At 40.6% G+C, this 26,370-nt stretch overlaps 1 protein-coding gene across 1 annotated transcript; it reads left to right on the top strand.

The window, feature by feature from the left end:
* The first annotated feature begins 120 nt into the window (after positions 1–120).
* Positions 121–26,347, top strand: LOC121333319 (cytosolic phospholipase A2 epsilon-like). Its single transcript, XM_041399560.1, has 20 exons — positions 121–147; positions 1,701–1,773; positions 9,222–9,358; positions 9,660–9,791; positions 10,150–10,190; positions 11,036–11,078; positions 11,657–11,720; positions 13,088–13,248; positions 13,452–13,544; positions 14,166–14,203; positions 14,861–15,017; positions 15,485–15,621; positions 16,077–16,299; positions 17,468–17,582; positions 18,269–18,406; positions 19,245–19,352; positions 20,466–20,657; positions 21,130–21,296; positions 22,166–22,349; positions 23,176–26,347. Exons 1-20 carry the CDS (start codon positions 121–123, stop codon positions 23,412–23,414), a joined length of 2,469 nt encoding a protein of 822 aa, XP_041255494.1. The 3' UTR covers positions 23,415–26,347.
* The last annotated feature ends 23 nt before the right edge of the window (positions 26,348–26,370 follow it).

The raw sequence follows: 26,370 nt of genomic DNA, 5'->3' as shown, positions 1-26,370 counted from the left end.
CGCTCACACACCTGCCTGCCTGCTCCTGGCCGCTTAAAGCACAGCAGCTGCCTGCCAGAGAGCCTTCGAACACATCCACAAGCACCCTGCACGCCTGCCTCACACCGGGAAAGGACCACGATGGGGCTGTTCTACAGCAAGAGCCAGGTAAGGAAAGGCAAGAGGAGGCTCTGCAGTGAGCTGAGCAGGCTGCCCTGGGGGCAGAGGGGACCTGCTCCAGGAGGGGATGTCTCACCTCTTATATCTTCAGCTCTGAGAGTTATCCTGAGCAAAGCAGGGTTTCCTTCTTTCTGGGTTTTGTGACTACTTTGTGTTTTGGCCTTCAGGAATGCAAAAACTTTATTGATGTAGTAATTTACTATTTTGAAGATTCCCAATTAATTAAAAAAAAATACCTTTTTTGCTTCCACCCAAATGGGCTAGGCAAAACAGCACACTGAGGAAAAATAAGGAGTTATCACTAATGTCAATGAATTCATAGGGAAAGTAAGAAAACTAATACTATGTGAGATGTTAAATATAGCTCTCTTAAAAATGTGGCAGTTTTGGGGCATAAGGGAATGAATGGTAATGTATTGTTATGTACTGATCTATGTATTTGTTGCAGTGATGCTCCGTGCTCTGTAGGTATTGTGCTGTTTCCTTGCAGGTTTGTTAAGTGTCTTTTGGTAACCACTTTTAGGTTTAGGTGGTTTCCCAAAATAATAAAAAGGCTTGGGTTGGGAGGAATCTTCAAAATCAGCTAGCTCCATCCCCGCCCCCAGGGGCAGAGATATCACCCACTATCCCAGGTTGCTCAAGGCACCATCCAACCTGGCCTTGAACACTTCCAGGGATGGGGCACCCACAGCTCTTCTGGGCAGCATGTTCCAGTGCCTCACCACCCTCTCAGTTAAAGAATTTCTTTCTAATATTTGATCTAAATCTCTTCTTTTTTAGTTTAAACCCATTCCTTCTCATCCTATAACTAGCTGTGTGAAACTGTGTGAACTCTCCCTCTTGTTCATAAGGCCCGTTCAAGTACTGGAAATCTGCAAATATTTGCTTTGATATATTCCTCAGAGCTTTACTTAAAGGAAGATTGAATGAGCTGAATTATTCACAGAGAAGTAATTAACTACAGAGTTGTGCCTTTCACTCACTCCTCCTGAGGAGTTTGGGATAGGTCTCTGGAGGGCCATTTCCAGGTCCTCATTTTTTAAAAGACAACACCTATGTCTCTATATCAGACATAAGAATGTAATTATGTAGCTATAAATCAACTGATGAGCAGCATCATTACACCATGATATCGTTACTAATTCCTGCCCTGCTAGATTGTTTGATGTTTGTTGTGAAATATAAGGGATATATATGACATCCTGGAGATTTTCTCAGACCAAGATGTGTGTCAGCTGTATTAATAACACAGCGAGGTTCTTTATCACACCTTTCTATGAGATTGGGTTGTAAGAGTCAGATACCTCAAGCTGAAGGTTTACCACAAGTGTCCTCAGAATGGACAATGGAGGACGTCAGAGGTCTGGCCTGTGGTCACACCTGGCTACAAACCTTCTGGGAAGAAGTCAATGGAGAAGGAGGAACTTCAGAAATGTTTTTGTTTTTTGGAACTGAAACACTAATTCAATTTTATCTCTGACTACACTTTTCTTATTCCTTTCTGCATTCTCATCCCATGCATTTTGTGTGCTTTTCGACAGACAGAACCGTCTCCATGCAACTTGCTCACTGTAAAAATCATACAGATGAAAAATGCTAGGAAAGCAGACTTGTGTAAGTATCTTGGCTATACCCCTGGAGCATCCTCATGCTTGTAAAATTACTCTGAATATACTAAGTGTCACAAACACTGCAGACTATATTTAAAAGGAGAGAGATAGAAGATGTGTGGTATGCTGAAGATGAGGCAACACAGTTAGAAGACACTGTATTTTCCATATCTTTGTCCATATAACACTGAAGTCTAGCCACCAGTTGTAATACAGAACATGTTTGCACAGATTGCATAAAATATTTCACATCTGAATCTGCAAATAAATGTTCTTCTATTCACAGGAAAGATTGCAGTAAGAACTTTCTTTCAATGGTTCCTCCTTACAGAAATGCCACCCTGTGTAACACTGGGCCTATCAAAAATATTTGATGTGAGCTCAGAACTGCACACTTGGCACCTCCTATGGATTATCAAGTTAATTCAGCAATAGGTGTGACTCACAGTTAGCTTTTTCTATTCTTAAATACTTTTACAAACTGCCCAGGAATTATAGTTATGCAAATATTTATTATAGTTATGCAAATATTTATTAATGGTCCATAAATATCTGAACTGTGAAACATTAGAAAAAATGGCTTGAATGACAACCACCTCCTCCTATCTGAGAAGAGGGCTGATTGTTTTGCATCTGTTCATTTATACACATAGAAATGTGTGAATGCAGAAAGTTTCTATATGAGCAGGACCAAGCTAAAGTTGTTCACGTAAAAAGATTCAGGACAAGATGCTTTTGTGCCTTTCCAACATTATTTGCTTCAAGTTCCACAACAGTTTGTATAGAGACCAAAGGTATGCGAAGAAGAGTTTTTCACTCTGATTTTTAGTGAAGAGCATTAAGATGCTTTGCTGTTGATGAATGTATGGGGAAGAAGAATTCATATGAACCTTCTCACTAGACTACTTCTACAGCATGGAAAGCATATTTGAAGCTCAGTTATAGTCTGGAGAAAAATCCCTTCCTACAGCTAAAACCTATTTGAATGTACAAACATGCACACTGAGCTGAAAAAAGAGACGTGTAAAAATTGCAACCCTTAGACGTCTCCCTAGATAAGTATGTTCTATTAAAACATCTGTATGACAATGAGCTTACCAAAATTCCTCTTGACCCTTTTCTCATCTAGATCAATGCTTTTCATTTTCATCTTTAGGCTGTTTTTTTTCTGAATGGGGTTTATTTTGTTTTGCTGATGTTCTATGCAATATAAAAAGTTTATAGGGCACGGGACAAGTAGCGAAATGCTCAGGCTTTTCTACTTCCCAGTCCAAGCCATGTCCCACCACCCCATTAGATTTCTAAAGGAGCTGTTTGTGTGTCAGAGGTGATTTTAGAGGGAAAAAATTTTGCACAAAAAATCCAGGACATACACTTGCAAAAGGTGAATGCTTTATTTGTTGTGGATGTTCAGCATATAGGAAAAGAAAATTATACCAGTCAGGGAGCACTGCCTTGCTTATGTTTAAAAGTTGAGTCTGGTTTTGACTGACAGCTGCTTATTCCAGTAGTATTTAATTTTACTGAGTGTGAAAATTTTCAGCTCTATTTATCAGAAAGATTTGCTTTTAAACTGTTTGAGGACATATTTTTCTATGCAGCCAGATTTACAGAAGTCACAGATTTCAATGACAGGCTCTTTATAATTTAAAATAAACATATATTTCAAAATCTTAATGTAATTAATTTAACCTCTGCTTAGCTTTTCTGACAATGTAAAAGCTAGTGCAAATTTAGTGTTCTTAATTTTATAGGACTTCCACTGAGAAACAGTAAAATGGGAGTCTTGAGATAAAAAAAATGCAAACAAAATTTTGCTGGTTTGTGTAAAACCAGGGAAGTATTGTTGATTCAGTCATCTTTACAGCTCTCTAGACATTAGCTTGGCACAGGCTTACAAACTCAGAGGCACAAGTCCTCCATCACCTGCAAAGCAGACTTTTGTATAGGACCATTTTCCTAACACTGATTTTTCTCATTCTTCCTTTTCTCAACCCATTTTTTGTTACTTTCTCTTTCTTGCAAACATCTATACACAGACCAAGATTGCAAGTGTCACCTATTTTTCATTCACTTTACTGATTTTTGACATTTTAAATTGGCTTCTTCTATCTCTTGCCAATTGTGCCTAACCTTGCACTAGGTTTCTGTAGAGTTTTCAGATCACTTTGTTTAATACTCATCTAGTGCTTAAAAGGTCTCCCAGCCTGGTGCTGCAGGTTATAACTTTATTATTGGTCTATCTGCTCTGTTTTTCAGGTAATAGAGATGGGAAAATTAATCCATAACAAGAGAATCTCAAAACCTCACTATCATCTCTTATGGAATAGGTAGTAAAAGACCTTTAATAGGAGTTCAGTGCATAAGAGAGTATTTTTAACTAAGACAATTTAAATGGTTTCCTTCTGCTTTTTAAATCCTGAATTTTTCAGTGCACCCTTCCCACTGATCCCTCAGTGTGTATTTTATAACACAAATTTCCCCTTGTGTATTAATGCATATCTGATATCATTAATAACACGTGAATTTAGTGCCTTGTTTATGTTCTTCACATTCCCCTTTCTCACTGAGCACACCCACAAGCTCATCAGACCCATTGGGCCTCTTGATACTCCTGGACCTGTGATTGCTTGCCAGTTCCCAGATCTGGGTGTGTCCTCCACAAGCATCCTGATTCCCTAATGGGGTAAGGCTTGCATGTGCATCAATCCAACCCACCCTTAAATACACAGCTTTGTCTCCTGAGATTTTGCAAATTTCAAGATCAGCTGCTCACCTTGGGCAACCACCATAGCTCCGGGATAAACAGAAGGACTTGGCTTTTACAGCATGTGGTTCAGCTTGGGAGTTCCCCATGGCAGGAGATCATGAATACCAAAGTTTATGCAGGTTGCAGGCAGAGTCTGGACAAGATCATAGAAGAAAAAAAATCCAGTTAAATAGGCTCAGGAAGTGTCTGTATTGTAAATTGTAAGGACTGATAGGTCAGTAAATGATGTTTTCCCTCTTACACTCTCCTTAGACACCCATTTATAAATGTGAGCCATGATGTCCGTCCCTGATAAGACCAAAGGTCCTTCCCAAAAAAAAGTGGGCAAGGGGACTAAGAACCAAGATGCTCCACTCTTCAAGTGGAGTTAACAAATAGAAAAGCAAGGAAACAAAGTGTTAAGGGTTAAACAATGTGAAAGTAGGCTACTGCATGGGGATACTAAGTTCAGCAATTTTAAGCCATCATTCTCTGCTTCCTGAAAATACCCAAGACCCCTCAGTGGACATTGAATGTGGGCCCTTGGCTAAATGGACCTTGACCAGTATAGAATTAAAAATATCATTCATTATTTTAACTGTTCTTTTTAATTTTGGAAATTAAAGTTTTGGATTTTTTTTATATAAGACAAATTTGGGTACTATATTTTATAAAACAATTAAGTATGTTTTATATTTTCAACAAAACGTTTTTACAGAATTGCAGTAGCAATTCTGCCACATATGAGATCAATTCATGTGAAAGTCCGTTGAGATCCAGGAAAATAATATAGTCAGTGAAATCCATTATTGTTTGAGGAACTGTGTTCTACCATGATATTTATTGCAGGAACACGCAGACTTCCTCTGGCGTTCTGTTCTTGCACTGTTGTTATTGTTTCATTGTTATTTATTACTTACTTCACCATTTAAGCAGTTGCAACTACACAGCAGCAGCCTATTGTTCTGGGTGCTGCATGAAATATGGTTATAAAATCAGAGGATGTGGAGTGATAAAGACAAACAAGAAACGTTGTTTAGCAACATCTCAACAAAGGAGTGTTATAAGGAGGGATGTAAATGAGATTACACAGAGTTTTAGGGGTACTTGTAGGGTGCTTCACTCAGAGTGAAGGGCAGGGTGGGAGAAAGTGTGAAAGCTTTTTCTTGAAGTTTAGCTATCAGAAGATGAATACTGAATGCTCCCTGGGGAGAGGAACTGATCTCCTTGAACAGAATGCATTCTGATAGTCTGCCTGTAAATTGCCTTCTGGAAGGCCACAGAAGTAGCCCATGTTCTTATTTAAAATATAGTATTAAAAGTTTCAATTACATCAATGATCTAGTATTTTGCCTAGAAGGCAGTGATGCTGACTTGTCCCCCTGCCCTCAGCCACATACCTACTCAGCTATGAAGTGGGAGGAAAAAAAAGAAAAAAGCTCCTCTCAATTGGTGCTGATAGCTTGTATTTTGTGACCTGGCTTGATCCAAGTGCAGGGTGACCAGGTCACGGAGATGCTCTGGACAGTGTTTGAGACCACATTCTTGGTTCAGGTCCTTTGAGCACAATCAGAAAAAACTATACCCTAAGTATCATAAAACAATCTACCTCCCAGAAACAGTAAGGAGCTAAAGGCAGTCCATGAAGAGAAAGATGCTTGAGGCTTCTGCCCAGGTTACAGGTGGTCTGAAGCTTGCAGTTGTTAACATCAAAAAATGAAATGGAATTAAAATGAAAATGTTTGGTTGAGCCCTGCTTAAATTTGAGCTCTCTATGAGGCAGGTAAGATTTCAGCTGGAGCCAGATGTGTGGGTGTCCTGCTGTTTGGGATGCAGCATGGGGCTGTGGCTATGGTGTTTTTAGCATGGGTCATGTTGTTGTAATGCTTCCTAATTGTAAAGCACAATTAAGATCCAGTCCTGCCTGCTTTAACCTGGAAGATAATTAGACATTTAGTGTAATAACTGGATGAGGAGACCATGCTTTCATAACTACCTGCTGCCACACCTGCCTTTGGCCGGATATTGCCCCACGGGAATATCGTGGCTGCCATCCCAAGCATGTTTGACAGCTGTTAATGTGTCATGGTGGAGGGGAGGGACCGAAGAGGTCCAGTTGTGATGCTGTGCTGTGTGTATCCTGTGAGAGCCTAGCTGCTGCAGTTAGGTGTTGGTTAGACTGACGTACAGGGTGGTGGGGTTTGCTCGCACGTGGCTGGCAGTGTGAGCCTTGGATGTGTGCATGCAAAGGCAGAGGGATATTGCAGTGAGACACCCCAGGCAGGGCACAGGATAGGCTGTGGAGTGCCATTTCTCACACACCTGCTTATACCTGGAGATGGTCAGGCAGAACACCAGCCTGATGTATAAAGAAGGTTTCTGAGTGTTGTAAATGCCTCCCTCTTAACACCCGGAAAATAATTTACAAACAAGAGGAAATTAGGTTACAGAGGACTCTTTTGAAGTGCAAAAGGCATCACCAAATGCATTTTGTAGATGGGAAGAGGGAAGCACGCTTGCCTAGTGGCTGTCAGAAGTCTCCCAGAGAAAGTCAGAGATTAAATGAGAAGTCAGGGCTCTGCTGTCTGACAGGTAGTTATTTCTCAAAGGTGGATGATACAGTGCAGTAGCAGCAGTGACCCCTTACAGACAAAAATAATTGATGCAGTTTCATAATACTACTGTGTTCTTCGCAACAGATGAAGTCAGAGTGTTACTAATTGGAAAATGTCAATGAAATAAACTTTGTTTCACCAAAAGACTTACTCATTTGGATGTTTCTGATCCTTCTCCTAGTGATGACAAGAGCCAACAGCAATCTGTGCTAATATGGGTCTGGGCTTCCCAAGAGCCAAAAGAGATTTTTGTAGGGACATTTCCTTACACACACAGAATTTTGGGAGTTATTAGAATTGTTAGAAGCTCAGCTGATTGCTATATGCTTTGATGGTTTTTTTAGAAATCATATATCTTAATATATAGGAAAACTATTTTGTCAGTCAAAGTCACTCTTCATTCAGAGTTACTCAGAAAAGATGACTTAAGCCTCAGAGAAATCAGGGGCAAAAAAGGGCTGATTTTGTTAATTCTTGAGTTACACATGGGGAGTCAGTAATGGGTCAAGTCAATTATTTTGCGTTTCCCAAAGTCAAGTCTGCCAGTAAAACTAAGTGTGACAAGACTAGGCCTATTCAGATGCTGTTCAGATGAAGGTGTGTCTGCTATGTGATGGCAGGAATGCTTGAGTACGTGGCATCACAAAAAGAGGAAATATAATTTTACTAATGAGATTGGCATTTATGGCAATGCTCCCCATGCTGTCTTTGGTATTTGTGTAGGTTGTCGTCCTTAACTAAGAGATCATTTTCTGTAGGGTGACCATCCCTGACTTTTGAGTGTGGGTCCACAAGATCATTAATCTAATGATTCATGCTTGCTTTTTTATTTCCTAATAATGATGACAAATCTATTTGCCAGTAGATTATTCTGACCTCAGAATGAAAGTGCTTGTTGATGATGCAAGCCCTGCAGACTGCTGCTAACTGCTCCTTCCTACTAAAAGCTCCTATGTGGAGTTCCAGTGGGAAGCCACACTTTATAACTGGCCACTTCAGCTGAGAAAGGAAAATAAAAACACTAAAGCTGCCCTCCCTATATCTGGAAACATTAAAATTAATAGGTGAACTTTATGACCTGTACACGCCTCGAATGGAAACAGCAGAGCAATACAATTTTGTGCGAAGAAGCAATGTCAGCTTCCTCTGTGCAGGGAACAACAGACAAGCTTCTACCTGTACATGAAGTGTTGCACATACCTTTGCCACTCTGGCTGAGGCACAGAGATGCAGGTGAAAATAGTGACATTAAGCAATACCTTTTTTTATATAGCTTTATTGTTGAAATTTCTGCCCCAATAGAGCTGCTTCTCAAAGCACGTCATCCATCAAACTGTTCAACATTTCAATGCTTTTCTTATAATCTTCACAGAAGATTAAATTCAATAATTTCATCCCCACAGGTAATTAATCTTCTTTTCTTGAAACTTTTTCTTTATATTTTCTTGAAAAACTGTTGCTGAGTGTTTCCTTTTTTAAATTTCATAAGGGAAGAAAGACTGAAATCAGGTGCCTTGGTAGAAGATGTGCCTTCTGTGACAGAGATTTGGCTTCATGGGAACCTTGAATGCAACAAGCTCTTGCCTCCTCTGCACTGGCAGCCAGAGGTGCTAGAAGAAAGAAAGGATGCTCAGAAAGTAGACAAGACAGAACTTATAGCCAGACTACTGTAACACATAAAGGCATGTTCATGCTTACCTGTGGAAGCCCAGTGTGTAGCAGCTGGGCTCTGTCCACGTGCAGCCCCTGTCACAGCTGCTAATGTCCATAGTGGCCAGCCCTGTGAGGCCACTGTGTGTGTGCCCCTGTGTGTATGGATGGCTCTTCAGCAACAAAACTGAGTATTTTGAATGTTTATTTTTTTTCCCCAGGACTTGAAAAAAAGTAGTTCTCAAGAAGAGTACACTGACAGTCTTTCACAATAGTAAAGCAATCTGGTTGTCTAGCAGCAGCTTGATGGTACCTTAGGTAGTGCCAGGCCTGAATTCTGTGTATTGCTTTGGGTACAGGGCTTAAAAATGCCCACTTTACAGGGCACTGGATTGTTGCATTGGTCCATTGCTTTCCTGCTTTCCTTGTCTTTGACAGTAAGTCAGTCTGATTGCTATGTGAGCCTGAGCCTGCCAACAGCTTCAGTGCAGCACTTCCGCACCAAGACTGTCCAGAACAGCAAGAACCCAACATGGAACGAGACCTTCCACTTCACGATTCAGAGCCAGGTTAAGGTAAGCCTGCAGACACCTTCAATGGCTATACTTACCAGATATCAAGCATACCACATAGTCCTTCAACTCTGCAGGGCTTTCTGAGATCTCTTGTGAAGTTTTCACACTCTCTTACTGTACTTATTTAGATTTTGATGGTTTAATAAGACTGTATCTGCCTGCATACTCAAAAGAGTACACAGAGAGCAACTGCAATATCTCTGTTTTTTTCATTCTTTCCCAAAGTTCTTCTGCTAAAATGAAATATCTGTAGCATGTTATATTTGTTAAACATTTCATATTTATTTATTTTTCTCCCCAGAACATTCTGGAGCTTAAAGTTTGTGATGAGGACAAAGTAACTGAAGACGACCATCTTCTCACTGTTTTCTTTGATGTCTCCAAAATCCAGCTTGGAGAAAACATTCAGCTAAGTTTCCAGCTGAATCCAAAGGTATGGATAAAATTCAAGGACAAAGAAAAGAGGGTGTGGTCAGGTGATAATATGCTTGTGTGGAGAACACGCCAAGAGGGAGCAGGGGGAAGCAGTCACAAAGAAGCCCTGCAGTATGGATTCCATTTGTCCTGCAAGGCCTACACTAGGAGTCTGCTAAATTAGTGGATAAGATGCTAGCAATATATGATACTAGAATTACAACAGATACAACATGAAGGAAATTACGTCTGCGGCATGTGAAGCAACAAAAGGTGGACACTGGTTTATAGAGACCCCTGAAGGGCACAGTTTCCTGTAGGGTATCTCTTTCCACAGGAGACCAAGCTGTGGTGACTGCCTTAATTTTCTTTTGCAGGGAAAAGAGGAGCTGGAGGTTGAATTCACAATGGAAAGCAGGTGTGTAAGATGAAATAGCTGGAGGTGTAAGATGGAAACACAAGGGTACTGCTACAAATCAGTTCACATTTGCAGCCCCCTAACACTGCCAACATCTGAAAGAAACAGAAGGTAACTTTGGGTAGAGTGTTTAATGTAGCAGGAGTGCATGATGGTGCATGGTATGCATGCATCTACACTGGGCATCCAGACACACAGAGACGCAAGCACAGGTGCTAGTGGGAGCATAGAGATATCCCTGATGGCAGCTGCTCATCAAGCTGAAAGGCACTTTCTACATAGGAGGAAGTTTTAAGTTTCCCCTCTTGTTCTTTTCTGTGGGATCCCAGATATTTGCTCTATCATAAAAAGGTGGTGGGGTTTTTTTTATGTGTTTCTTTGCTGACTGTACAGTTAATGGAGAGAATAAACATGTAGATCAGTCCTTATGCTGCTGATTTGTAAGGCAAATGGTAGTTTTTTTCCCCTTTTTTTATGGCATGTTGGATGAATTCAGCAGCTTTTTAGCTCTGATTCTTCATGTCTGAACTGAACAATTTTGGACAACAGTGTGATTATGTCATCCCTGTGTAAATTGTCTTCAGTGTGTCAGAAAATAATCCTCTCTAGTACAGTGAGGAACTCCTCTGTTTGATGGATGTCCACAAATGTTGCAAAATTGAGACTAATCTGTGAGAGGCAAACTGGATTGAATATGCATGTGGAATTTCTGATTCTGTTTATCTCTGCTGCCTGTCCAAAGATGGACTTTATCCTTAAAAGATAATGAAATAATGCTTAATGAAGAGTCAGAAAAATAAGAATGTGCTGGTTTTGAATTGATTGTTTTCCATTTTGTCTTTCAGTCCGGATCCTCCTGAAAACATTATTACTAATGGAGTTCTAGTGGTAATTTTTATTTCATAATCCTTTTCCCTTCTGTATAGGAATGCTTGTTGCAAAGCTGGTGTTAAAGGTACCAGGCCATTGTGGTGGTGTGGAGGCATTGACCAAGGCCAACACACAGCCTAAAGCTGGTGTTGGCATTGGCTGTCCCACGTGGTCCCAGCTAGTGACTTGTTCTGGGAGAGGTTAAAATGATGAAGACTCTGAGCTGCTGCCAGTGCTCACCTCTGCCTAAACTGGGCTGGGCTCAGGGGTATGATATCCCTCCCTCTCTCTGCCTGGGGAGAGCTGGGCACCCTGCCTGGGGAGCCTTCTGCTGTGGCTGATCTTTCCCAGGCCCTTTCAGAGCCACTCCTGCAGGCAGAACAAGCAGATCCCTGCTTTTTCCTCATCTCTATGCATTTTCCACGGGGAAGTCCAATCCCATCTCCCTAGAGCTGATAGTGGGCTTACAGGCTGGCACCATCCCTCCCCTGAGGTCTATGCCCCAAGGCCTTGTAAGCATGTGCCCAGTGGACTGGATGAGGTCGAGCTCTGCTGACAGTGAGTGCCCTTGTCTCTTGCCCCGTTGTCTCTTACAGTCCCGTGAGGTTTCCTGTTTGGACGTGCAGGTGAATGATGGGAGGCTGAGGAAGGACACTATGGGTGAGCCTTTCACTGACTTACAGAGCAAATCAGGTTGCCACTCAATGGCAGAAGCACTCCGTGTTTCACACTTGAGCATGCTGGTTTTAAAATTATTTAGGATAAAAGACAAAATCTCACTTCTGCCAGTGGGCTGTGGAGGTGGTTGTAGTTGATCAAAAATACACAGATTATTCCTGAATTTGGTGACATGAGCATGTGGTCTAATTTTCCCACAAAATATTTTCCTCTGCAGCGACATCTTGCCAGATATTTACAATTTTCCAAAGCAGTTGTGCAAGGAATTGAGGTTTTTTGGGTCCTTAACTTGAAGCTAACTCCTGTTGTCTCTGGATTTTGGGACAAAGTAATGGGCAGAATGAGAATTGGGCCTCATTCACCACCTAACTTCATAGAATTTCATTAGGTATAACAATATAAGACATGCCACTGGGTGAAACACAAGACACAGTATACTAACAAAGACATTTGCTGCACACTTAAAGCAGTGCATCACTGCCATGTCAAGCCCATACTTGTGGAACTGTGTGCCTTCTACACAATTTTTAAAGTATCTTCTGATATCTCATGATGACCCAAATCCAGCACACTCTTTAAGCACCTGGATGATCCAGTTGATCTCAGAGAAAAATTTGCTAGATGTGACTGAAAATGTTTGAGTGAGGTAATTCTTTTGAAGGCTGACTATGTACTTTGGAGTGTGTAGGTTTACAGAATATATTTCATCTTGAACCTCATGGGTTGATATCTTTCTACATAAAGGCCATTTTTTATTATTTCAACAGACATATTAAGTGCTTTTTGCATGAAAGGAAAAAACCACCAGACTTTATTTAAGTGCTAGAAATATTTCAAAAGAAATATTACAGGTTGAAGGAAAGAGAAGCATGATAGAGGGACTGAGGTTTAACTGATACCAAAGAGAGCTGTGGTCTGATTTAAAAAAAAAAAAAAGTGTTTCTCCCAAAGGTCCAAAATTTTCAAAGTATCTCAGCAATAAGGCAGTATGTAATATTCAAGCATTATTCTGGTGTAATAATAAGGTATTTTGTGCATTTCAGACTTTCAGAAGAGAGTGTCCCCCCAAACTATTACTGGCTGTGAATCATTACCTAATGAACAGAGCAGTAGTTTCTGCTGTAACATATATATCGAAGTGCAGTGTGGCTATAGCAACAGTCACTATATGGCAAGTTCTGTAGACCATCTCTAAAACTGCAACCCTCAGATAAACCAATCTGTTTGTTTTTCCTATGATTTGGGTATCAGATTGACGTTGTTACTTTAGGAAAACATATATTACATTAATGCGCAAAAAAATTATACACATTTTTTGAAGAGCTTAAATTTGAACACTTTTGCTTCAGAGAGGAAGTTTGCATTAACGGTGGACGGGTCGTATGAAGGAACCCAGACACACACGCTGAGCTCCTGCCTGTGCCCGACGTCCCCAGCCAGGTTCCACTACATCAAGTACAACCAGTCGGCGCTCACTGTGGCTCTGCCGCGGCGCAGACGGCTCAGCAGGGTATGTGAGCACCACTAACGTGCAGCTCTTTCACTGGGGACCTTCAAGACCCGAGTGTGTGTGCTGGGAATTGGTTAGTGCGTGTATGTGAGACAGGGGACACTGCTTTTACCTCTTTTACCTTTTTCCTCTCCTTTTTTTTTTTTTTTTTTTTTTGGTAGAATTGGTAACTTGTTTATTCTTTGTCTTACCCTTTTTTTCAGTCTATTTCAAGCCAAAATGAAAGGGATATGAACGAATCTGTGACTCTACCTCTGAACTCGCTTCCTATACAAGAGCAAATAGCAATAGGAGAGGTGAGAACAAGTCTTTCTTAACAGAAAACAGGCCAACACCGTTCAGTGATTCAGCTCCTGTCAGACGTGGAGCATGCTATGGCGTAAGGTGTGAATGACAGTCGCTCTGCAACTATGCCATAGTTACTTTTTCTTCTGTTTTGCAGTGGATCCAGGCATGCCCTGTGAAACCCTGTTCTGAGTTTAAACTAACTTCCTCAGGACATGTCTAATATGTATGTTCATCAACATAGTATGCACCCTAACAGTAATGGATATAACAGTTAGGACTGATATTTGCAAAGTGAATGCCTTAAGTAGAAGATAAAATAGAGATCATCCATATGCGTATGGTTCAGATGCCCAGCTTTCAACAACCTGCCCAAAAAAATGAATGTTAAACTATGAGAAGCTATGGGGCCCTAAGCCCACCTAGCTTGGGTGAATGGCTTACTTTTATTCAACCCAGACTGTGCTGGAACTTGTGAAGGTCTCTCACAGTCCAGACCATTGCTGGCCAGATTCTCCAGCCATGTTGCTGAATTCAAAGATAGTGAAACTCAGGCCCTAAATGGAGTGGGAGAGGGAGGTGCAGGACTAACAACCTGAGCATGCTTACACTGTTTGTATTGCGATTTTCAGGACAGGACAATTGACTTGTACACAAAGGCAAGTGAATGGTAAGTGTGCCTCCAGCAAGACCTGATTCTGTAACTGGGGGGCATCTATTCCTGCACAAAGCTCATTTGAAGTCAGCAGGGGTCGATGCAAGCTCAGATGGGAGCAGATGTGTGAGTTTATTATGGGTTGTAGGCTTTTATTTATGAGGATCTCCTTTTTAATTGATGGCAAATTAAATCATGGGTCCCCTGTCCTCCAAATTTTCAAGCTTCTAGTGCATCTCGGCAATAGGTCTTGATTTGTGTGCACTATTATGGCCACAGATGGAGAAATCACATTTCTGAATTATTCAAACAAAATAACTTCAAGGCATGGTAGCTGTTTCTCTAATCTCACAGCTGCAGTGCCTGTTAACAGCAGTTATCTAGTTACAGGATGCATGGCAGCACTACTGAAAGTTGAAAAATTAATTATATAAGCAAATAAAAGCAGAAGTCTGTAGTAGATACCATAATGGACAGTGTGTCATGATTTACCCTGCCTTCCTATTTCGCATTCTCATTTTCAGCTACAGCAGTTAGCAAAGGCCTGTCTGTGGTGTTGGTTTTTCCCATTCATTACTTTATAATGTCCACAAACTGGTCTGTAAACACACATAAGCACAGCTGGAGTTGTCCACAGTGACTAATAATACAATACCTGTGCCCTGGTCTCAGGACTCAGGGTCTGTGTTTCAGACCAAGAAACCTTGATGCCCGCCTGGGGTTTGACCTCTGCACAGATGAACAGAATTTCCTGCAAAACCGAAAGAAAGTAGTTGCTGCTGCGCTAAAGGATGTTCTTCATCTGGAGGAAGATCTGCAAGAGCATGAGGTAACCAGTTAAGGGCATTTTGGAGGGATTTTTCTCTCTCCTTTCCCTCAAGCCTGGAGATGAGTGATGATTTTATTACCTCCATCTGGATAAGGAGTGAGGACTGTTAACATCAGCTCATCCTCCAGGGCACTTTGCCACCAGTGTGATCTCAGCTGGAGAGTTCAACTGTCTGTTTAGATGAGCAAAATCTCTGTTTCCACTCAGCTTACAAGTGAATTATTTGAAGGCATTTCAAATCAATTGATTGGTCTGTGTTTCTTAAAAATCCTCTCTGAAGTGCCAAGACCTAGTTTATTCCATGGGGATGTACAGTAAAAAGAAATGTTGCTTTATATCTTAATTTATGTGTTTTATCTTACTAGTGTCTGGATGCTGCTTTTGCATTTCTGTAATCTTTTGACATTATTTGTGCCTTAATGCCACTCTTTTGTCTATGCTTTCTGATCTTTTTTTGTGTCAAACAGGTGCCTATAGTGGCTGTGACCACAGCAGGGTGTGGCATAAGAGCACTCACTGCCATGTATGGCAGCGTTTTGGGTCTCCAAAAGTTGCGTGTTCTGGATTGTGTTTCATACATCAGTGGTTCATCTGGCACAACATGGTGAGGAGTCATTTTGACACTGTTGTTTGGATCTTGCTGTATTTAGAAAAGCCTATGTTTTGTCTCAGTTTCAGAAAGGATAAAAGTGATCAATTGAGTTATTGCTTCCATCTTTGGGCTATGGATCACCTATGAAAGAATTATTGTGCATCGTGACCTATCCCTAACCAAAAGAGGAGACTTTATTAAACATCCTTAATCCTATGGAAAATGATCTTTCGTTGTTATTTACTGTTTGACAGAAACAGTATTAACAGCTGTGTTGTGATGCATCTCAGATTAAGTGATTTTTGACTGGTTCCCTTTAGACTTTCATTTCTGCTCAAAGTAAACTCAAAGAGAAGAGTAACTAAAAGATTAAACTATACTACTCCAAAACTCTACAGGGTTTTCTCTGAGTTTCAAAAGCATCTTGTTAATTTCTCCCTGCATTCCATCATGTTTCCCATCTACAGGACAATGACAAAGCTATATGAAGATGCTGACTGGTCACGTAAGGATCTTGGGGAAGTAATTATTGAAGCACGGAAGCAAGCAGCCAAGTGCAAGATGGGGGCTTTTTGCTTGAAAAGTCTGAGGAATTATTACAGAGAGCTGAGCCAAAGGACCCAAGCAGGACATAAAACGTCTTTTATTGATCTGTGGGGGCTCATGATTGAAGCCATGTTAAATGATGGGGTAATGTCTATACATCTTTCTTCTCATAAAGTTGTTGACTTAGTATTTACAATCATTGCAAGAAACTAGCGTCCTAGGAAGAGACACCTGGTCAGTAACACTGCACTTGGTGTATAGGCAGAACACCACTTATTTACATTAATAACTTGGAGACAGAGTGTATGTCTATACTGGAGCCTGAAGTATGATTGAATGTACCAGAAATACCCAGACTTGCTCCAAAGTAAGCAGAATGCTGATTAACACTACTGCTGTGCAAGACATTTTTAAGGTTCTTAGGTGTTTTTTATGGTCTTATGCTTCTATCTCTCCATTGCTGCAATATTTGTACAAGCTGCACTCTTAATTTGAATGTACTGCAGATGTACCCATTATGTCCAGCAGTTTGTGACTTAGTGATAAGAAAGTATATAGATTCAGAGTTGGTGAGATATATTAGCTACAGTGGGTGCCTTTCAGCTATTTTGAATTTGATCTCCCAGGATCTTAAATTTCTAATTTTATTGTAATGACACAAGCAAAAACTTTCCAAACTTTCTCCAAAGTGATGATAGCTGAAAAAAAACTTCTTTTTATTTAAAAATTCTGTAAACAGTGTTTACTTTTTGTCTAGATGAAACAGATAAAATTAAACACTCTCATATCATATTCCACAAAGTGTTTCCAGCCTCAGTGCTACATAACAAAATTTGGTAGAATTTAATTTGGCTGAAGTATACTCAAAACCTCCATTTCATGTATAAGTTGTTAGTATTGGACAGCTCAAGGACTTTTCCTCTCTGGATTTTAACTTTTGATATAGTATTTTAAAAAAGAAATCTTGATCATCTTAACATGTTAACTTGCTGCCTTGAAGAACTCATCATTAAGAGATGAAATATATCATAACAGCTGAATTACCCGGATATGCTATATATTCTAACTTAAGTTTAACCATGCATAGCTAGAACAGAATGTGAAGTGATTAACTGCTGTCATTGTTTACTGAAAGCTGAACATGGTTGGTTATCTTAACAGAAATTGTTCCTGCTTTCTTGTCCTCTGTTATTCAAGCATATGGAAGTAACTTTAGGAGCAAATTCAGGAAAATGATGTCTTAGTCTTTTTAAGCTGATGTTTTTAAGGAACTGATTATAAGCTAACTCTTTGAGCTTTTTTTCAAATTCAGAAAACCCACCACAGACTTTCTGATCAACGTCAGGCAGTGAACCAAGGTCAGAACCCACTGCCCATCTACCTTGCCCTTAATGTCAAGGACAAAGTTGCCACCAAAGATTTTAGAGGTAATGTTTCAATTGTGAAAAAGAGCTATATTTTCACCCCGGGAGATACACTGTGGGGATACAGTAAATAATGATGAATTGTTTTAAATTCTCACTCCAAGCCCAGAGAAGCAGTGCTCAGAAATGTAAAGAGTAACTGGACAGGCACATGATACATGTCAAGAGTTCAATATTTTGTAAGTTCTCTTGGCATGTGATTGTGTATTTTCAGGTATTAACTTCAGAACATAATTCTGTGACAAAGTTTCAGAAATTATATGAATTCTTCAAGAAAGTGATTCACTAGAGCTTTAAGTTTGCTTAATGTGTGTTCTGGTCCATGATGGTAGTTGGAACTGTATGATCTTTAAATGCCTTCTCATCCAAACCATTCTCATACTTTGTTTTTCATAGCTGGCTAAAGGCAATAGAAGTCATTGTGAGTTCTAGTTCACCTTCCATGAGAAAACTTTGTACTCACTAGATAAAAAGAAGAATAATTTGAATTTTCTCCAGCCCTAACACAGTTATTTCACAAACCTGGGGACAGTGTGATAGCAGGTTCAGCAGTGGCTGTTGGCAGGGTTTGCTCAGGACACATGCTAAGCCAGTTTTCTCATGAGAGCCATTGTCTAAGAGGCTTATTCCAAATGAGGCAACTGGACTATTTACTATAGTGGAGCTAACCTTGGTGCATGTGTTGGCAGAGTGGGTGGAGTTCACGCCGTACGAGGTGGGCTTCCTGAAATATGGTGCCTTCATTCGTGCGGAGGATTTTGGCAGTGAGTTCTTCATGGGTCGCCTGATGAAGAAACTCCCTGAGTCACGAATCTGCTTCATGCAAGGTAACTCACCAACCTGGGGGAGTGACAAGATTTTAATAGAAACATCAGTGATTCAGGAATTCGTCCCCAGAAACTTGTTAGCATGAGGCAGCAGAGGCACTGGGTCAGTCAGCTGACAGGCTCCCCAGGGAAGTGGTCACAGCACCAAGCCTGCCTGAGCTCAAAAAGAGTTTGGACAATGTTCTCAGGCACAGGGTGTGATTCATGGGGTTGTCCTGGGCCAGGAGCTGGGCTTGGCGATCCTTGCAGATCTCTTCCAACTCAGGGTATTATATGATTCTATGTTTCCTGACACTCATTCAACTGCCCTTGCCAGCAAAGGTGGGTTTATCATTTGGTCTAAGATAAAAGTAAACTAAAATGGCAAATAAGTTTGTTATGTAACTTTGTGAGTGTTTTTGAGGCATCATAATTTCCTATAGCTTGCAAAAACTTTTCAAAGTTGGAAATCTATGATACTATGTGGAAGTCAAATAAAATATTGAAAATAAATCAGTGGAGTGAGAAAGAGGAGAACCAGAGAAGGAGCTGGCTGAAAATATTTTTTATCAAAGGAAATGAAAATAGAAACATAAAAACTGACTACAAAATTTAAAAAAAAATAAAAGTTCCAGGTAAAACATGGTGAGAGGAAAAGACTTGGAAATTTTTTCTGAAATAAGTTTGCCTAGATAGGTTTGTCTTTGGAGTCTACTACTGAAACAGATGTCTGAACTTATGCAAAAATTGGATAGAAATTTGAATGAGTTAGAGAAGAACTGGGGAAGGAGCAGAAGGCAGTTTTAAAAGAACTTGTGTTTACGTCTGCATTGCTTATTATAGCTCTCCCATTTTCTAGGAATGTGGAGTAGTATCTTCTCCAAAAATCTCTTGGATGCCTGGCATGCAGCTGACAATTCAGAAGACTTCTGGCACAGGTGGACCCAAGACAAAGTGACTGAAATAGGTAAACCAAAATACCTTCCTCCAGACCCCTCTGATAGGGTAACTGCACTCACATTTCTCATTTTTTGAGCTTTTATGTCATCCTGTTTCTCTCAGTCTCTGGGTATGGGACATACCAGAAAAATCAAGTTATTTGATTTTATTGAATAGTCAGTGCTTTGCTTAAATAATGAGACTGTGACTAGAAGGAAAGGCACCATCAGACAGTCCTTGATATAAAGGAGATAGGGATGGACAGATATGTGTCTAAAGTGTTGTCCTTAAAAGGCTGGGAAAGAAATACTTCTGTCAAAGCCTCACATCATCCATTTGTTAGCAGGAAAGAAGATTGATTGTTTCTGTTTCAATAGCTTCTTGCCCTGCATAGCACAACCCTCCCTCAAAACCTGACTAAAATGAGAGACTTAGTAGACATCAAACAAGGTCAATGTGGTGGAGCTCTTACACCAGGTGAGAGAAGCAGCTCCATACTAAAGACCATTCCTTGGAAATACTCATGAGCATCTTCATGACAAAATTCAAGCAAAACCAGTGAATAGACTTGGGCCACATTTCTGTGGACTATATTTTCATTAAAAAACCCCCAAAGTCTTATGTTTGAGTTTATATAAATAATTTGCAAGTTTTGTTGAATGCAGGTGACCACAACTGAAGCAAATAGAACAATCTAGCTTTTAAAAGTAAAAATATTTAGTTTGAAAGTAAAGGGCTGTAATTTTTCTATTCTTTTCAAAATAAGCTTTAAATGTGATATTTAAACTATATAGAATGTAAAAACAGTAATCCCTTAAAATGCATTAATAAAATTATTTTCCCTGTTTGTTGTTTGCTTGGAAATGTAAATTACTTCAGTGTGTATCAAAATCATACTGTTTTATGAGAAAAATATTCTTTTAGACATGTATATAACTAGCCAGAGTTTAGAAAACACAAGTTTATACTTTCATCATGAAATTACCTGGAACTCACAGCAGATCATAAGGAAAATAATGCAATGCTGAGCTGTGAACACATGATTACAGAAGACCCATTGACCTATTCTTCTCTTTGTGTCTTGCTCTGTATAATTATGGTTATAATTCAGTTTCATGCCATTTTTGCTGTGTATCTCTAGAGGAACAACCAGACCTGCCTGAGAAGCCGTATGAGATGGCTACGTGCGTTTTCACTCCTACCAGCGGCCTCTCCACGACGCTCCGGGACATCCTGACGGATCGCCCCGCTGTCTCCAAGTACCACAACTTCCTAAGGGGCTTCCAGATGCACAACGAGTACATCCAGCATGAACACTTCACAAAATGGAAAGGTGTGAATGGCTCTCCTGACTACATATCTCCTTGGGGCAGGCACAGGGGCTGGGAATTAGCAAGGAATGTTTGCATGTCCTGAAGAGAACGGAGTGGGTTTTGTGGTTACCTGTTAGTGCTCACTGAGAGGAGGGAGAATGAAGGAACTCCTCACAACTTTCACTTTCAGTAACACAAATGTTCAATTATTTAGTCACTGGGTACTTGAAGTCCTCACAGGAATAAAAATTCCTAGGGTGGGGCTCTGCATATAAGCCAACATCTGTGTAGGTTTCAGTGCAGTTTATGGGTTTAGAAACACAACAAAATGTGAGTGGAAAGGCTGAAGGAGCTTTGGGATTAGTGCATGCTACCTACCTTAAAGCAAAGGGAAAATCCTGGATGGGAGAGAAGCTCACCTTCCTTTTGCCTTCTAACTTGATAGATGTCTTTTTGCAGTTTGCTAATAGTTCTGAATCTTCCACTCTTTAGACACCTTGCTCGACAGCTCTCCCAATGACCTGAGAGACAACTCGGAACACCTGGAGCTGGTGGATGCAGCTTTCTTCTTTGAAACCAGTTACCCACCCCTTATGAGACCAGAGCGGAAAGTGGATGTCATCATACACTTAAATTACACAGGCGGATCACAGACATTGGTAAGAAGTCTCACAACTGATTTTCTTTCACAACAGCTTTTGCTTTGCTTTCCACTACTTTCAAACAGGTGTCTGTGAAACATGGAACTTAGTGGAATTTAGTAATATGCTGTTTTCAAACCTTAGAAGAAGAATGGAAATTTCTAGAGAGGAAAATATGTGTATTTTCCTCAAATTACTTTTGAAATATCCCTAAGTTCTTCACCAGTAAAATACAGACAGGCAAAGTGAAGTTAAAAAAGTCTAGCTGTGATGTCTATTGTAGTCTTACATATAATATTTAACAACACAAATATAGTTGGGAAAGTTTTGTGATTCAAGTGCTGAACTTAATCTGCATTTTGCTTATAAATGTATGACTTTTTTTTCTTTTTATTTTAATGTTGATTTTCTAGCAAGAACAGCCTAGTGAGTAATGGGTTCCTTCATCTCTATTTTTATCTCTTTTAATAAATACATTTTTTCTCCCTAAATAGTGGAGTTGAAGTGAGGTATCACTTGCATTTACTGCTCTTGCAGGTATCTAATTTGGTTATATACTCACTCAGTTCTCATTTAATTAATGGTCTATAAAGTGATTTGAATTTATCTGTTCTGTTTCTACATCATATTCTAATTTTAGAGAAGTGCCTTAGTAGAGGTTTAAACTCTCCTTGCCATCTTGATATTAGGTGTTTTCCTGGAAGACTAGTTCCAAATGGTTCCCCAGGCAACTGAAAAGCAGTTCTTGGGGCTGCAGGTGTCCATGTTATTTCTGCTGTCTGACTCTCAGTCTGTTTTATGCAACTTTGCATGAACTGCTGGGCTTTGGCAGCAGTCTGATCTTTGTTATCTTTTCTGCTCCTTGTGCTGCTGCTGCTGCTGACCAGCCCCTGGAGCAGGCTTGCAAATACTTTGCAGAGCAGGAAATTCCATTTCCCTGCATTGGACTGACAGATGATGAGAAGAACCTGAAAGAGTGCTACATGTTTGATGGTGCAGACACCCCAGGAGCTCCTCTGCTGCTTTATTTTCCATTAGTGAATGACACTTTTCAAAGATACGTAGCACCTGGTAAGTTAACAGTACCCAGGGTAACTTTATTGACTCAAGGAACATTCCCACTCCCTGGGTGTTTTTCCCTCAACCCAATAGAGCCTCCCTTTGTTTGCTTGTTCAAACCAGTGATTAGATTGCAAAATGGGATGATTCAAACTGTTGGCCAAATCTGGTGAAGTCTTGTGCATATTTTTGTCTTAGTGCAATTTAAGGAATAGAAGAAATGTGTTCCTCAACTAGAGGAATGGAAACTAATCTCCTCTTGTGATTTCTAAGAGCTTACTTTAGTGAATAGAACAAAGCACATTTTTCAAATTATGTGTGATTTTATGTCACTCGGATCTAGGTGAGAATCACAGTATAGAATGGTTCTGTCAAGGGCCACTGTGCTTTCTATTTAGGCCATTAATATGCTGGTTCAATCTGCTGGAATATCAAAGAAATCGTACATAAAATGTCCTTCTGGATTAGAATTTGAGGTGGAGATTTTGCTTTTAAGATGATTTCCGAGCCAACAGATATTCTCCTTCCTCTTGTCCCATATATCTCTATTCCTTTTAGTTTGTGTTGTACCAAAGAACGTGTCTGGTAAGCTTTGAGCAGTGGTGACCTCACAAAATGATGTGCCACGAGCTGGTCAGTAGATGGTGCTGGTTGCAATGGAAATGACATTTGTTTTATTCCAATAGGCTTTGTTCAGAAACAGATTTCTCAGAAATCATAGCATTGTACTTATCTTCATAGTAATTGCATCTATGATCTCTCCAGGTTATTACTGGCCTATCAAAGTATGGTATTTCTGTGGGACTATACAAATACATTCCTTTTTTTCCCTTGACAGGCATGTTACGTACCGCTGCTGAAATGGAACAGGGCAAGGTTGATATCTCCAGTTTCTCCTCTCCATACTCAACCAGGGAGGTCTCGCTGAAAGCAGAAGATTTCAACAAGCTTCTGAAGCTGGCTAATTACAACATAATGAACAACGAGAACATGATTCTTCAGGCCTTGCGCATGGCTGTGGCAAGGAAGAAACAAGCCCTGAGCCAGCCAGCATCACAGGCACAGCCCTCTGCTTGAACAGCATTTCCCTGTCCCTTACTAAGCATTTGCCAAGACAGCATACATGTGATAAATACTTCACCATTCTTGACAGGGGCCATAGCTTTCTAAGTAACCTTCTCAATCTTATCCAGAATTGTGGTATTAAACTCAGCAATTTCTGTTGTTGATACCATCTCACTCTGACATTCAAAAGATGAAGATTCAGCTGTGTGTGATAGGGAAATAGCATTAGCTCTCCTTGTCTGCAATCTCTTATGGTCTTGGTGGCTAGTTGCTAATATTTTTTCATATGCAAAATATTTTGGCATTTCATTGGGACTATTGGTAGCAAAACCATAAAGCCCTCTTCAAACACAAAAGAAGGTCACCACGCTGTATCAATTTAAAATTTCACTTAGCTTTAATGACCTGGATGAAATGGGCTTCTACAGTTAAAGAGTTTCTTTTCCCAAGTGCTTCTTTTTGGTCATGAATTGTCATGAAATAAATATTTTATGAAGGATGTTTAATTTTTCAAATTTGTGTTGGACAACAGAGATATGGATCAGTGGCCATTTAGGTCTTTGATCATCTATTCTTATCAATTAAATCAAACTTAGAAATTTGATTTGAAGGACTATTGCTATTTCCTCTCACAACCAACTGTGTCAGATCACATATATGTTCTGCAGTTATCTTCCCGAAATGTAACTTTGCTTTAGCATCGTCTGGAACTTGTTCAGTATAGTGTATTGAACTATTATGAAATCAGAGAGCGTGTGAAGAGGATTTCAGGAAGTATGGTAATTGAACACTGGAGACATGCAGTAAGATACCAATTTTCTGTTCACTGCATCACAGTGAATCCCATACTCAAACACACTTAAGGTCAAGAAAAGTCCAGCAGAGACAGATGTGGAACTTCTGTTTCTGGTGAATTCTTCCTTAGAGGTAACTGGAGAGAGAGAGAGGTATTCTTTTCTAGATCTGGAGCTGGTTAAGAAGTTCATTTTTACTGGTTTTACATAAAGAAGCATTGTGAAAGAAAGGAAGATGCTGATGTCTAGGAGTTTCTCAAGGGTCAGCTAAGATGAGCCTTACAGGAGTTCCTCAGAGCCTAAACAAGCAAGCAAGAGCTGTAGAAGAGTATCTGCTTTCCACAAATTTTCCAACAAGGTACATAGAAAATTTCTACCTTATATTCTAAAATCCTGCTTACTGTTTTATTTGAGCACCCACTCATGAGCTCAAACTAAGATACCTGAACTGTCAAAATTGGTATCATGACTGACTCCTTAATGCCTGCCAGGGGGGATATCATTATATTTGTCAAAGTCCTCCCATGACTGCAAAGTTCTGAGTATTTCAGCAGCTTTGTAAATTCTGCAGGCTCTGAGGAACACTGTTGCAGTTTCAATTCTCAATTGTTTTTCCTTGTTGGAAATATTTTTGTCAGGATTAGACACTCTGATTTTGCCAGTGTACATTTTCAGTGATGGTGAGCATGTGCTCCTTCCTGCTTTTACCAGCCTCAGACTGGTTGGAAAAGGCGTATTCCCAAGACGACGGAAACAGCTCTCTGTAGATGTCTCACACAGCCTGCTTTACCTTTTCTACGTCCCATCTCAGAATCTGTGATGCACCCTAAAATCTCAGATGATCTGAAGGAAACCAGAAAAGGTAGCTTCTCAGCCACTGGCATGGTGTCTCATATGTTCACACTAGTTTTGTCTCAAATGCCAGTTCTGGCACTACTACTAGATTTTTTTTAAGCAGAGGAACTTGACAGCAAATGTCTGGGATGGGTTCTCTCCAGCTCCATGCCCTGCAGCACTTCCTGTGGAGGAAATTCCTGCAGAGAGAACCCTTGGGTAGGAGAGGTGACAGAGGCCTAGAGTCTGGCCCACTGTTTCCCTTCCTGGTACTAAGCTGAGCTAGTGAACACATTTTTTGTGGGTAAGACACCCCTTTTTGTATACTTTTGTTATTAATATTTCTGCAGTTACTGTGTGTTTCTTATCCCACTGGTTTTTGCTTTCAGTAAATTGTTATCTCAACCTACAAATCTCGCCTTTTTCCCTCCCTTACCGGATGGGAGAGGGGGAGAGGGGGTGGCTTATTTGGAGTTTAATTTCTGGCTGGTGTTACACCACAGGGGTGGTCCAGTCATTCCCTGCCTCAGCTGAACACTGCTGTGTTAGCTCTGCATGGCCAGGTTCTGGTAGCAGAGGCCCACAAGTGTGGCCAGTGTGAGAAGGTGCCAGAAGCTTCCCCCATCTCCTGCAGAGTCAATGCCAGCTGGCTCCAAGGCTCACCCAACTCCGGCCAGGGCCGAGCTCATCAGCAGCAGTTGTACTGCCTCCGGGATGATGTGTTTAAAAACAGGAAAAAACCCTGTGCAACATTAACTGCAGTGGGAGAGAGGAGTGAGAACACGTGAGAAACAGGCCTGCAGATACGAATGTCATGGAAGGAGGAGGTGCTCTAACTTTGGAGCTGAGATTCCCCCGATCCTATGCTAAACAATTGTTTAATAACTATTTAACTGGCTGTTCAATGACCATGGTGAGGCAGGCTATCCCTCTCAGCCCTTGCTGGCCCATGGTAGAGCAGATATTCACCTGCAACCCCTGGAGAAACCCACATGGAGCAAGTGGATGCCTGAAGGAGGATGTGACACTTTGGGAAGTCTGTGAAGGAGCAGATCCTGTGGCCCATGGAAAAAGGAGACCACACTGGAGGTTTGCTGGCAGGGACCCACGCTGGAGGGGTGTGTTTCTGTGGAACTGCACCCCAATGGAAAGGACCCACACTGGAGCAGTTTGTGATGAACTGCTGCCTCTGGGAAGGACTCAGGTTGGAGAAGTTCCTGGAGGACTGTTTTCTGTGGAAGAGACCCCACAATGGAGAAAGTGAAGCTGCTGGGGTGGAGGAGGTACTGAAAATCAGGAGCAAAGTAAAACCCAAGAAGGGAGGGGTGGGGAAAAAAGTG

This window comes from Onychostruthus taczanowskii, unplaced genomic scaffold (assembly GCF_017590055.1).
Source record: "Onychostruthus taczanowskii isolate IOZ18803 unplaced genomic scaffold, ASM1759005v1 scaffold1, whole genome shotgun sequence".
In the NCBI taxonomy this organism is placed as follows: Eukaryota; Metazoa; Chordata; class Aves; order Passeriformes; family Passeridae; genus Onychostruthus; species Onychostruthus taczanowskii.
Note: the sequence above shows the minus strand (reverse complement) of the source record. Positions and strands in the feature narration are given on the sequence as shown.

Coding starts and splice junctions, on each gene's coding strand:
- LOC121333319 (XM_041399560.1), top strand. CDS start 121: ATGGGGCTGTTCTACAGCAAGAGCCAG. Junction 1,774..9,221: donor TGCTAGGAAAGCAGACTTGT/GTAAGTATCTTG, acceptor TGTCTTTGACAG/TAAGTCAGTCTGATTGCTAT. Junction 11,079..11,656: donor TTACTAATGGAGTTCTAGTG/GTAATTTTTATT, acceptor TGTCTCTTACAG/TCCCGTGAGGTTTCCTGTTT.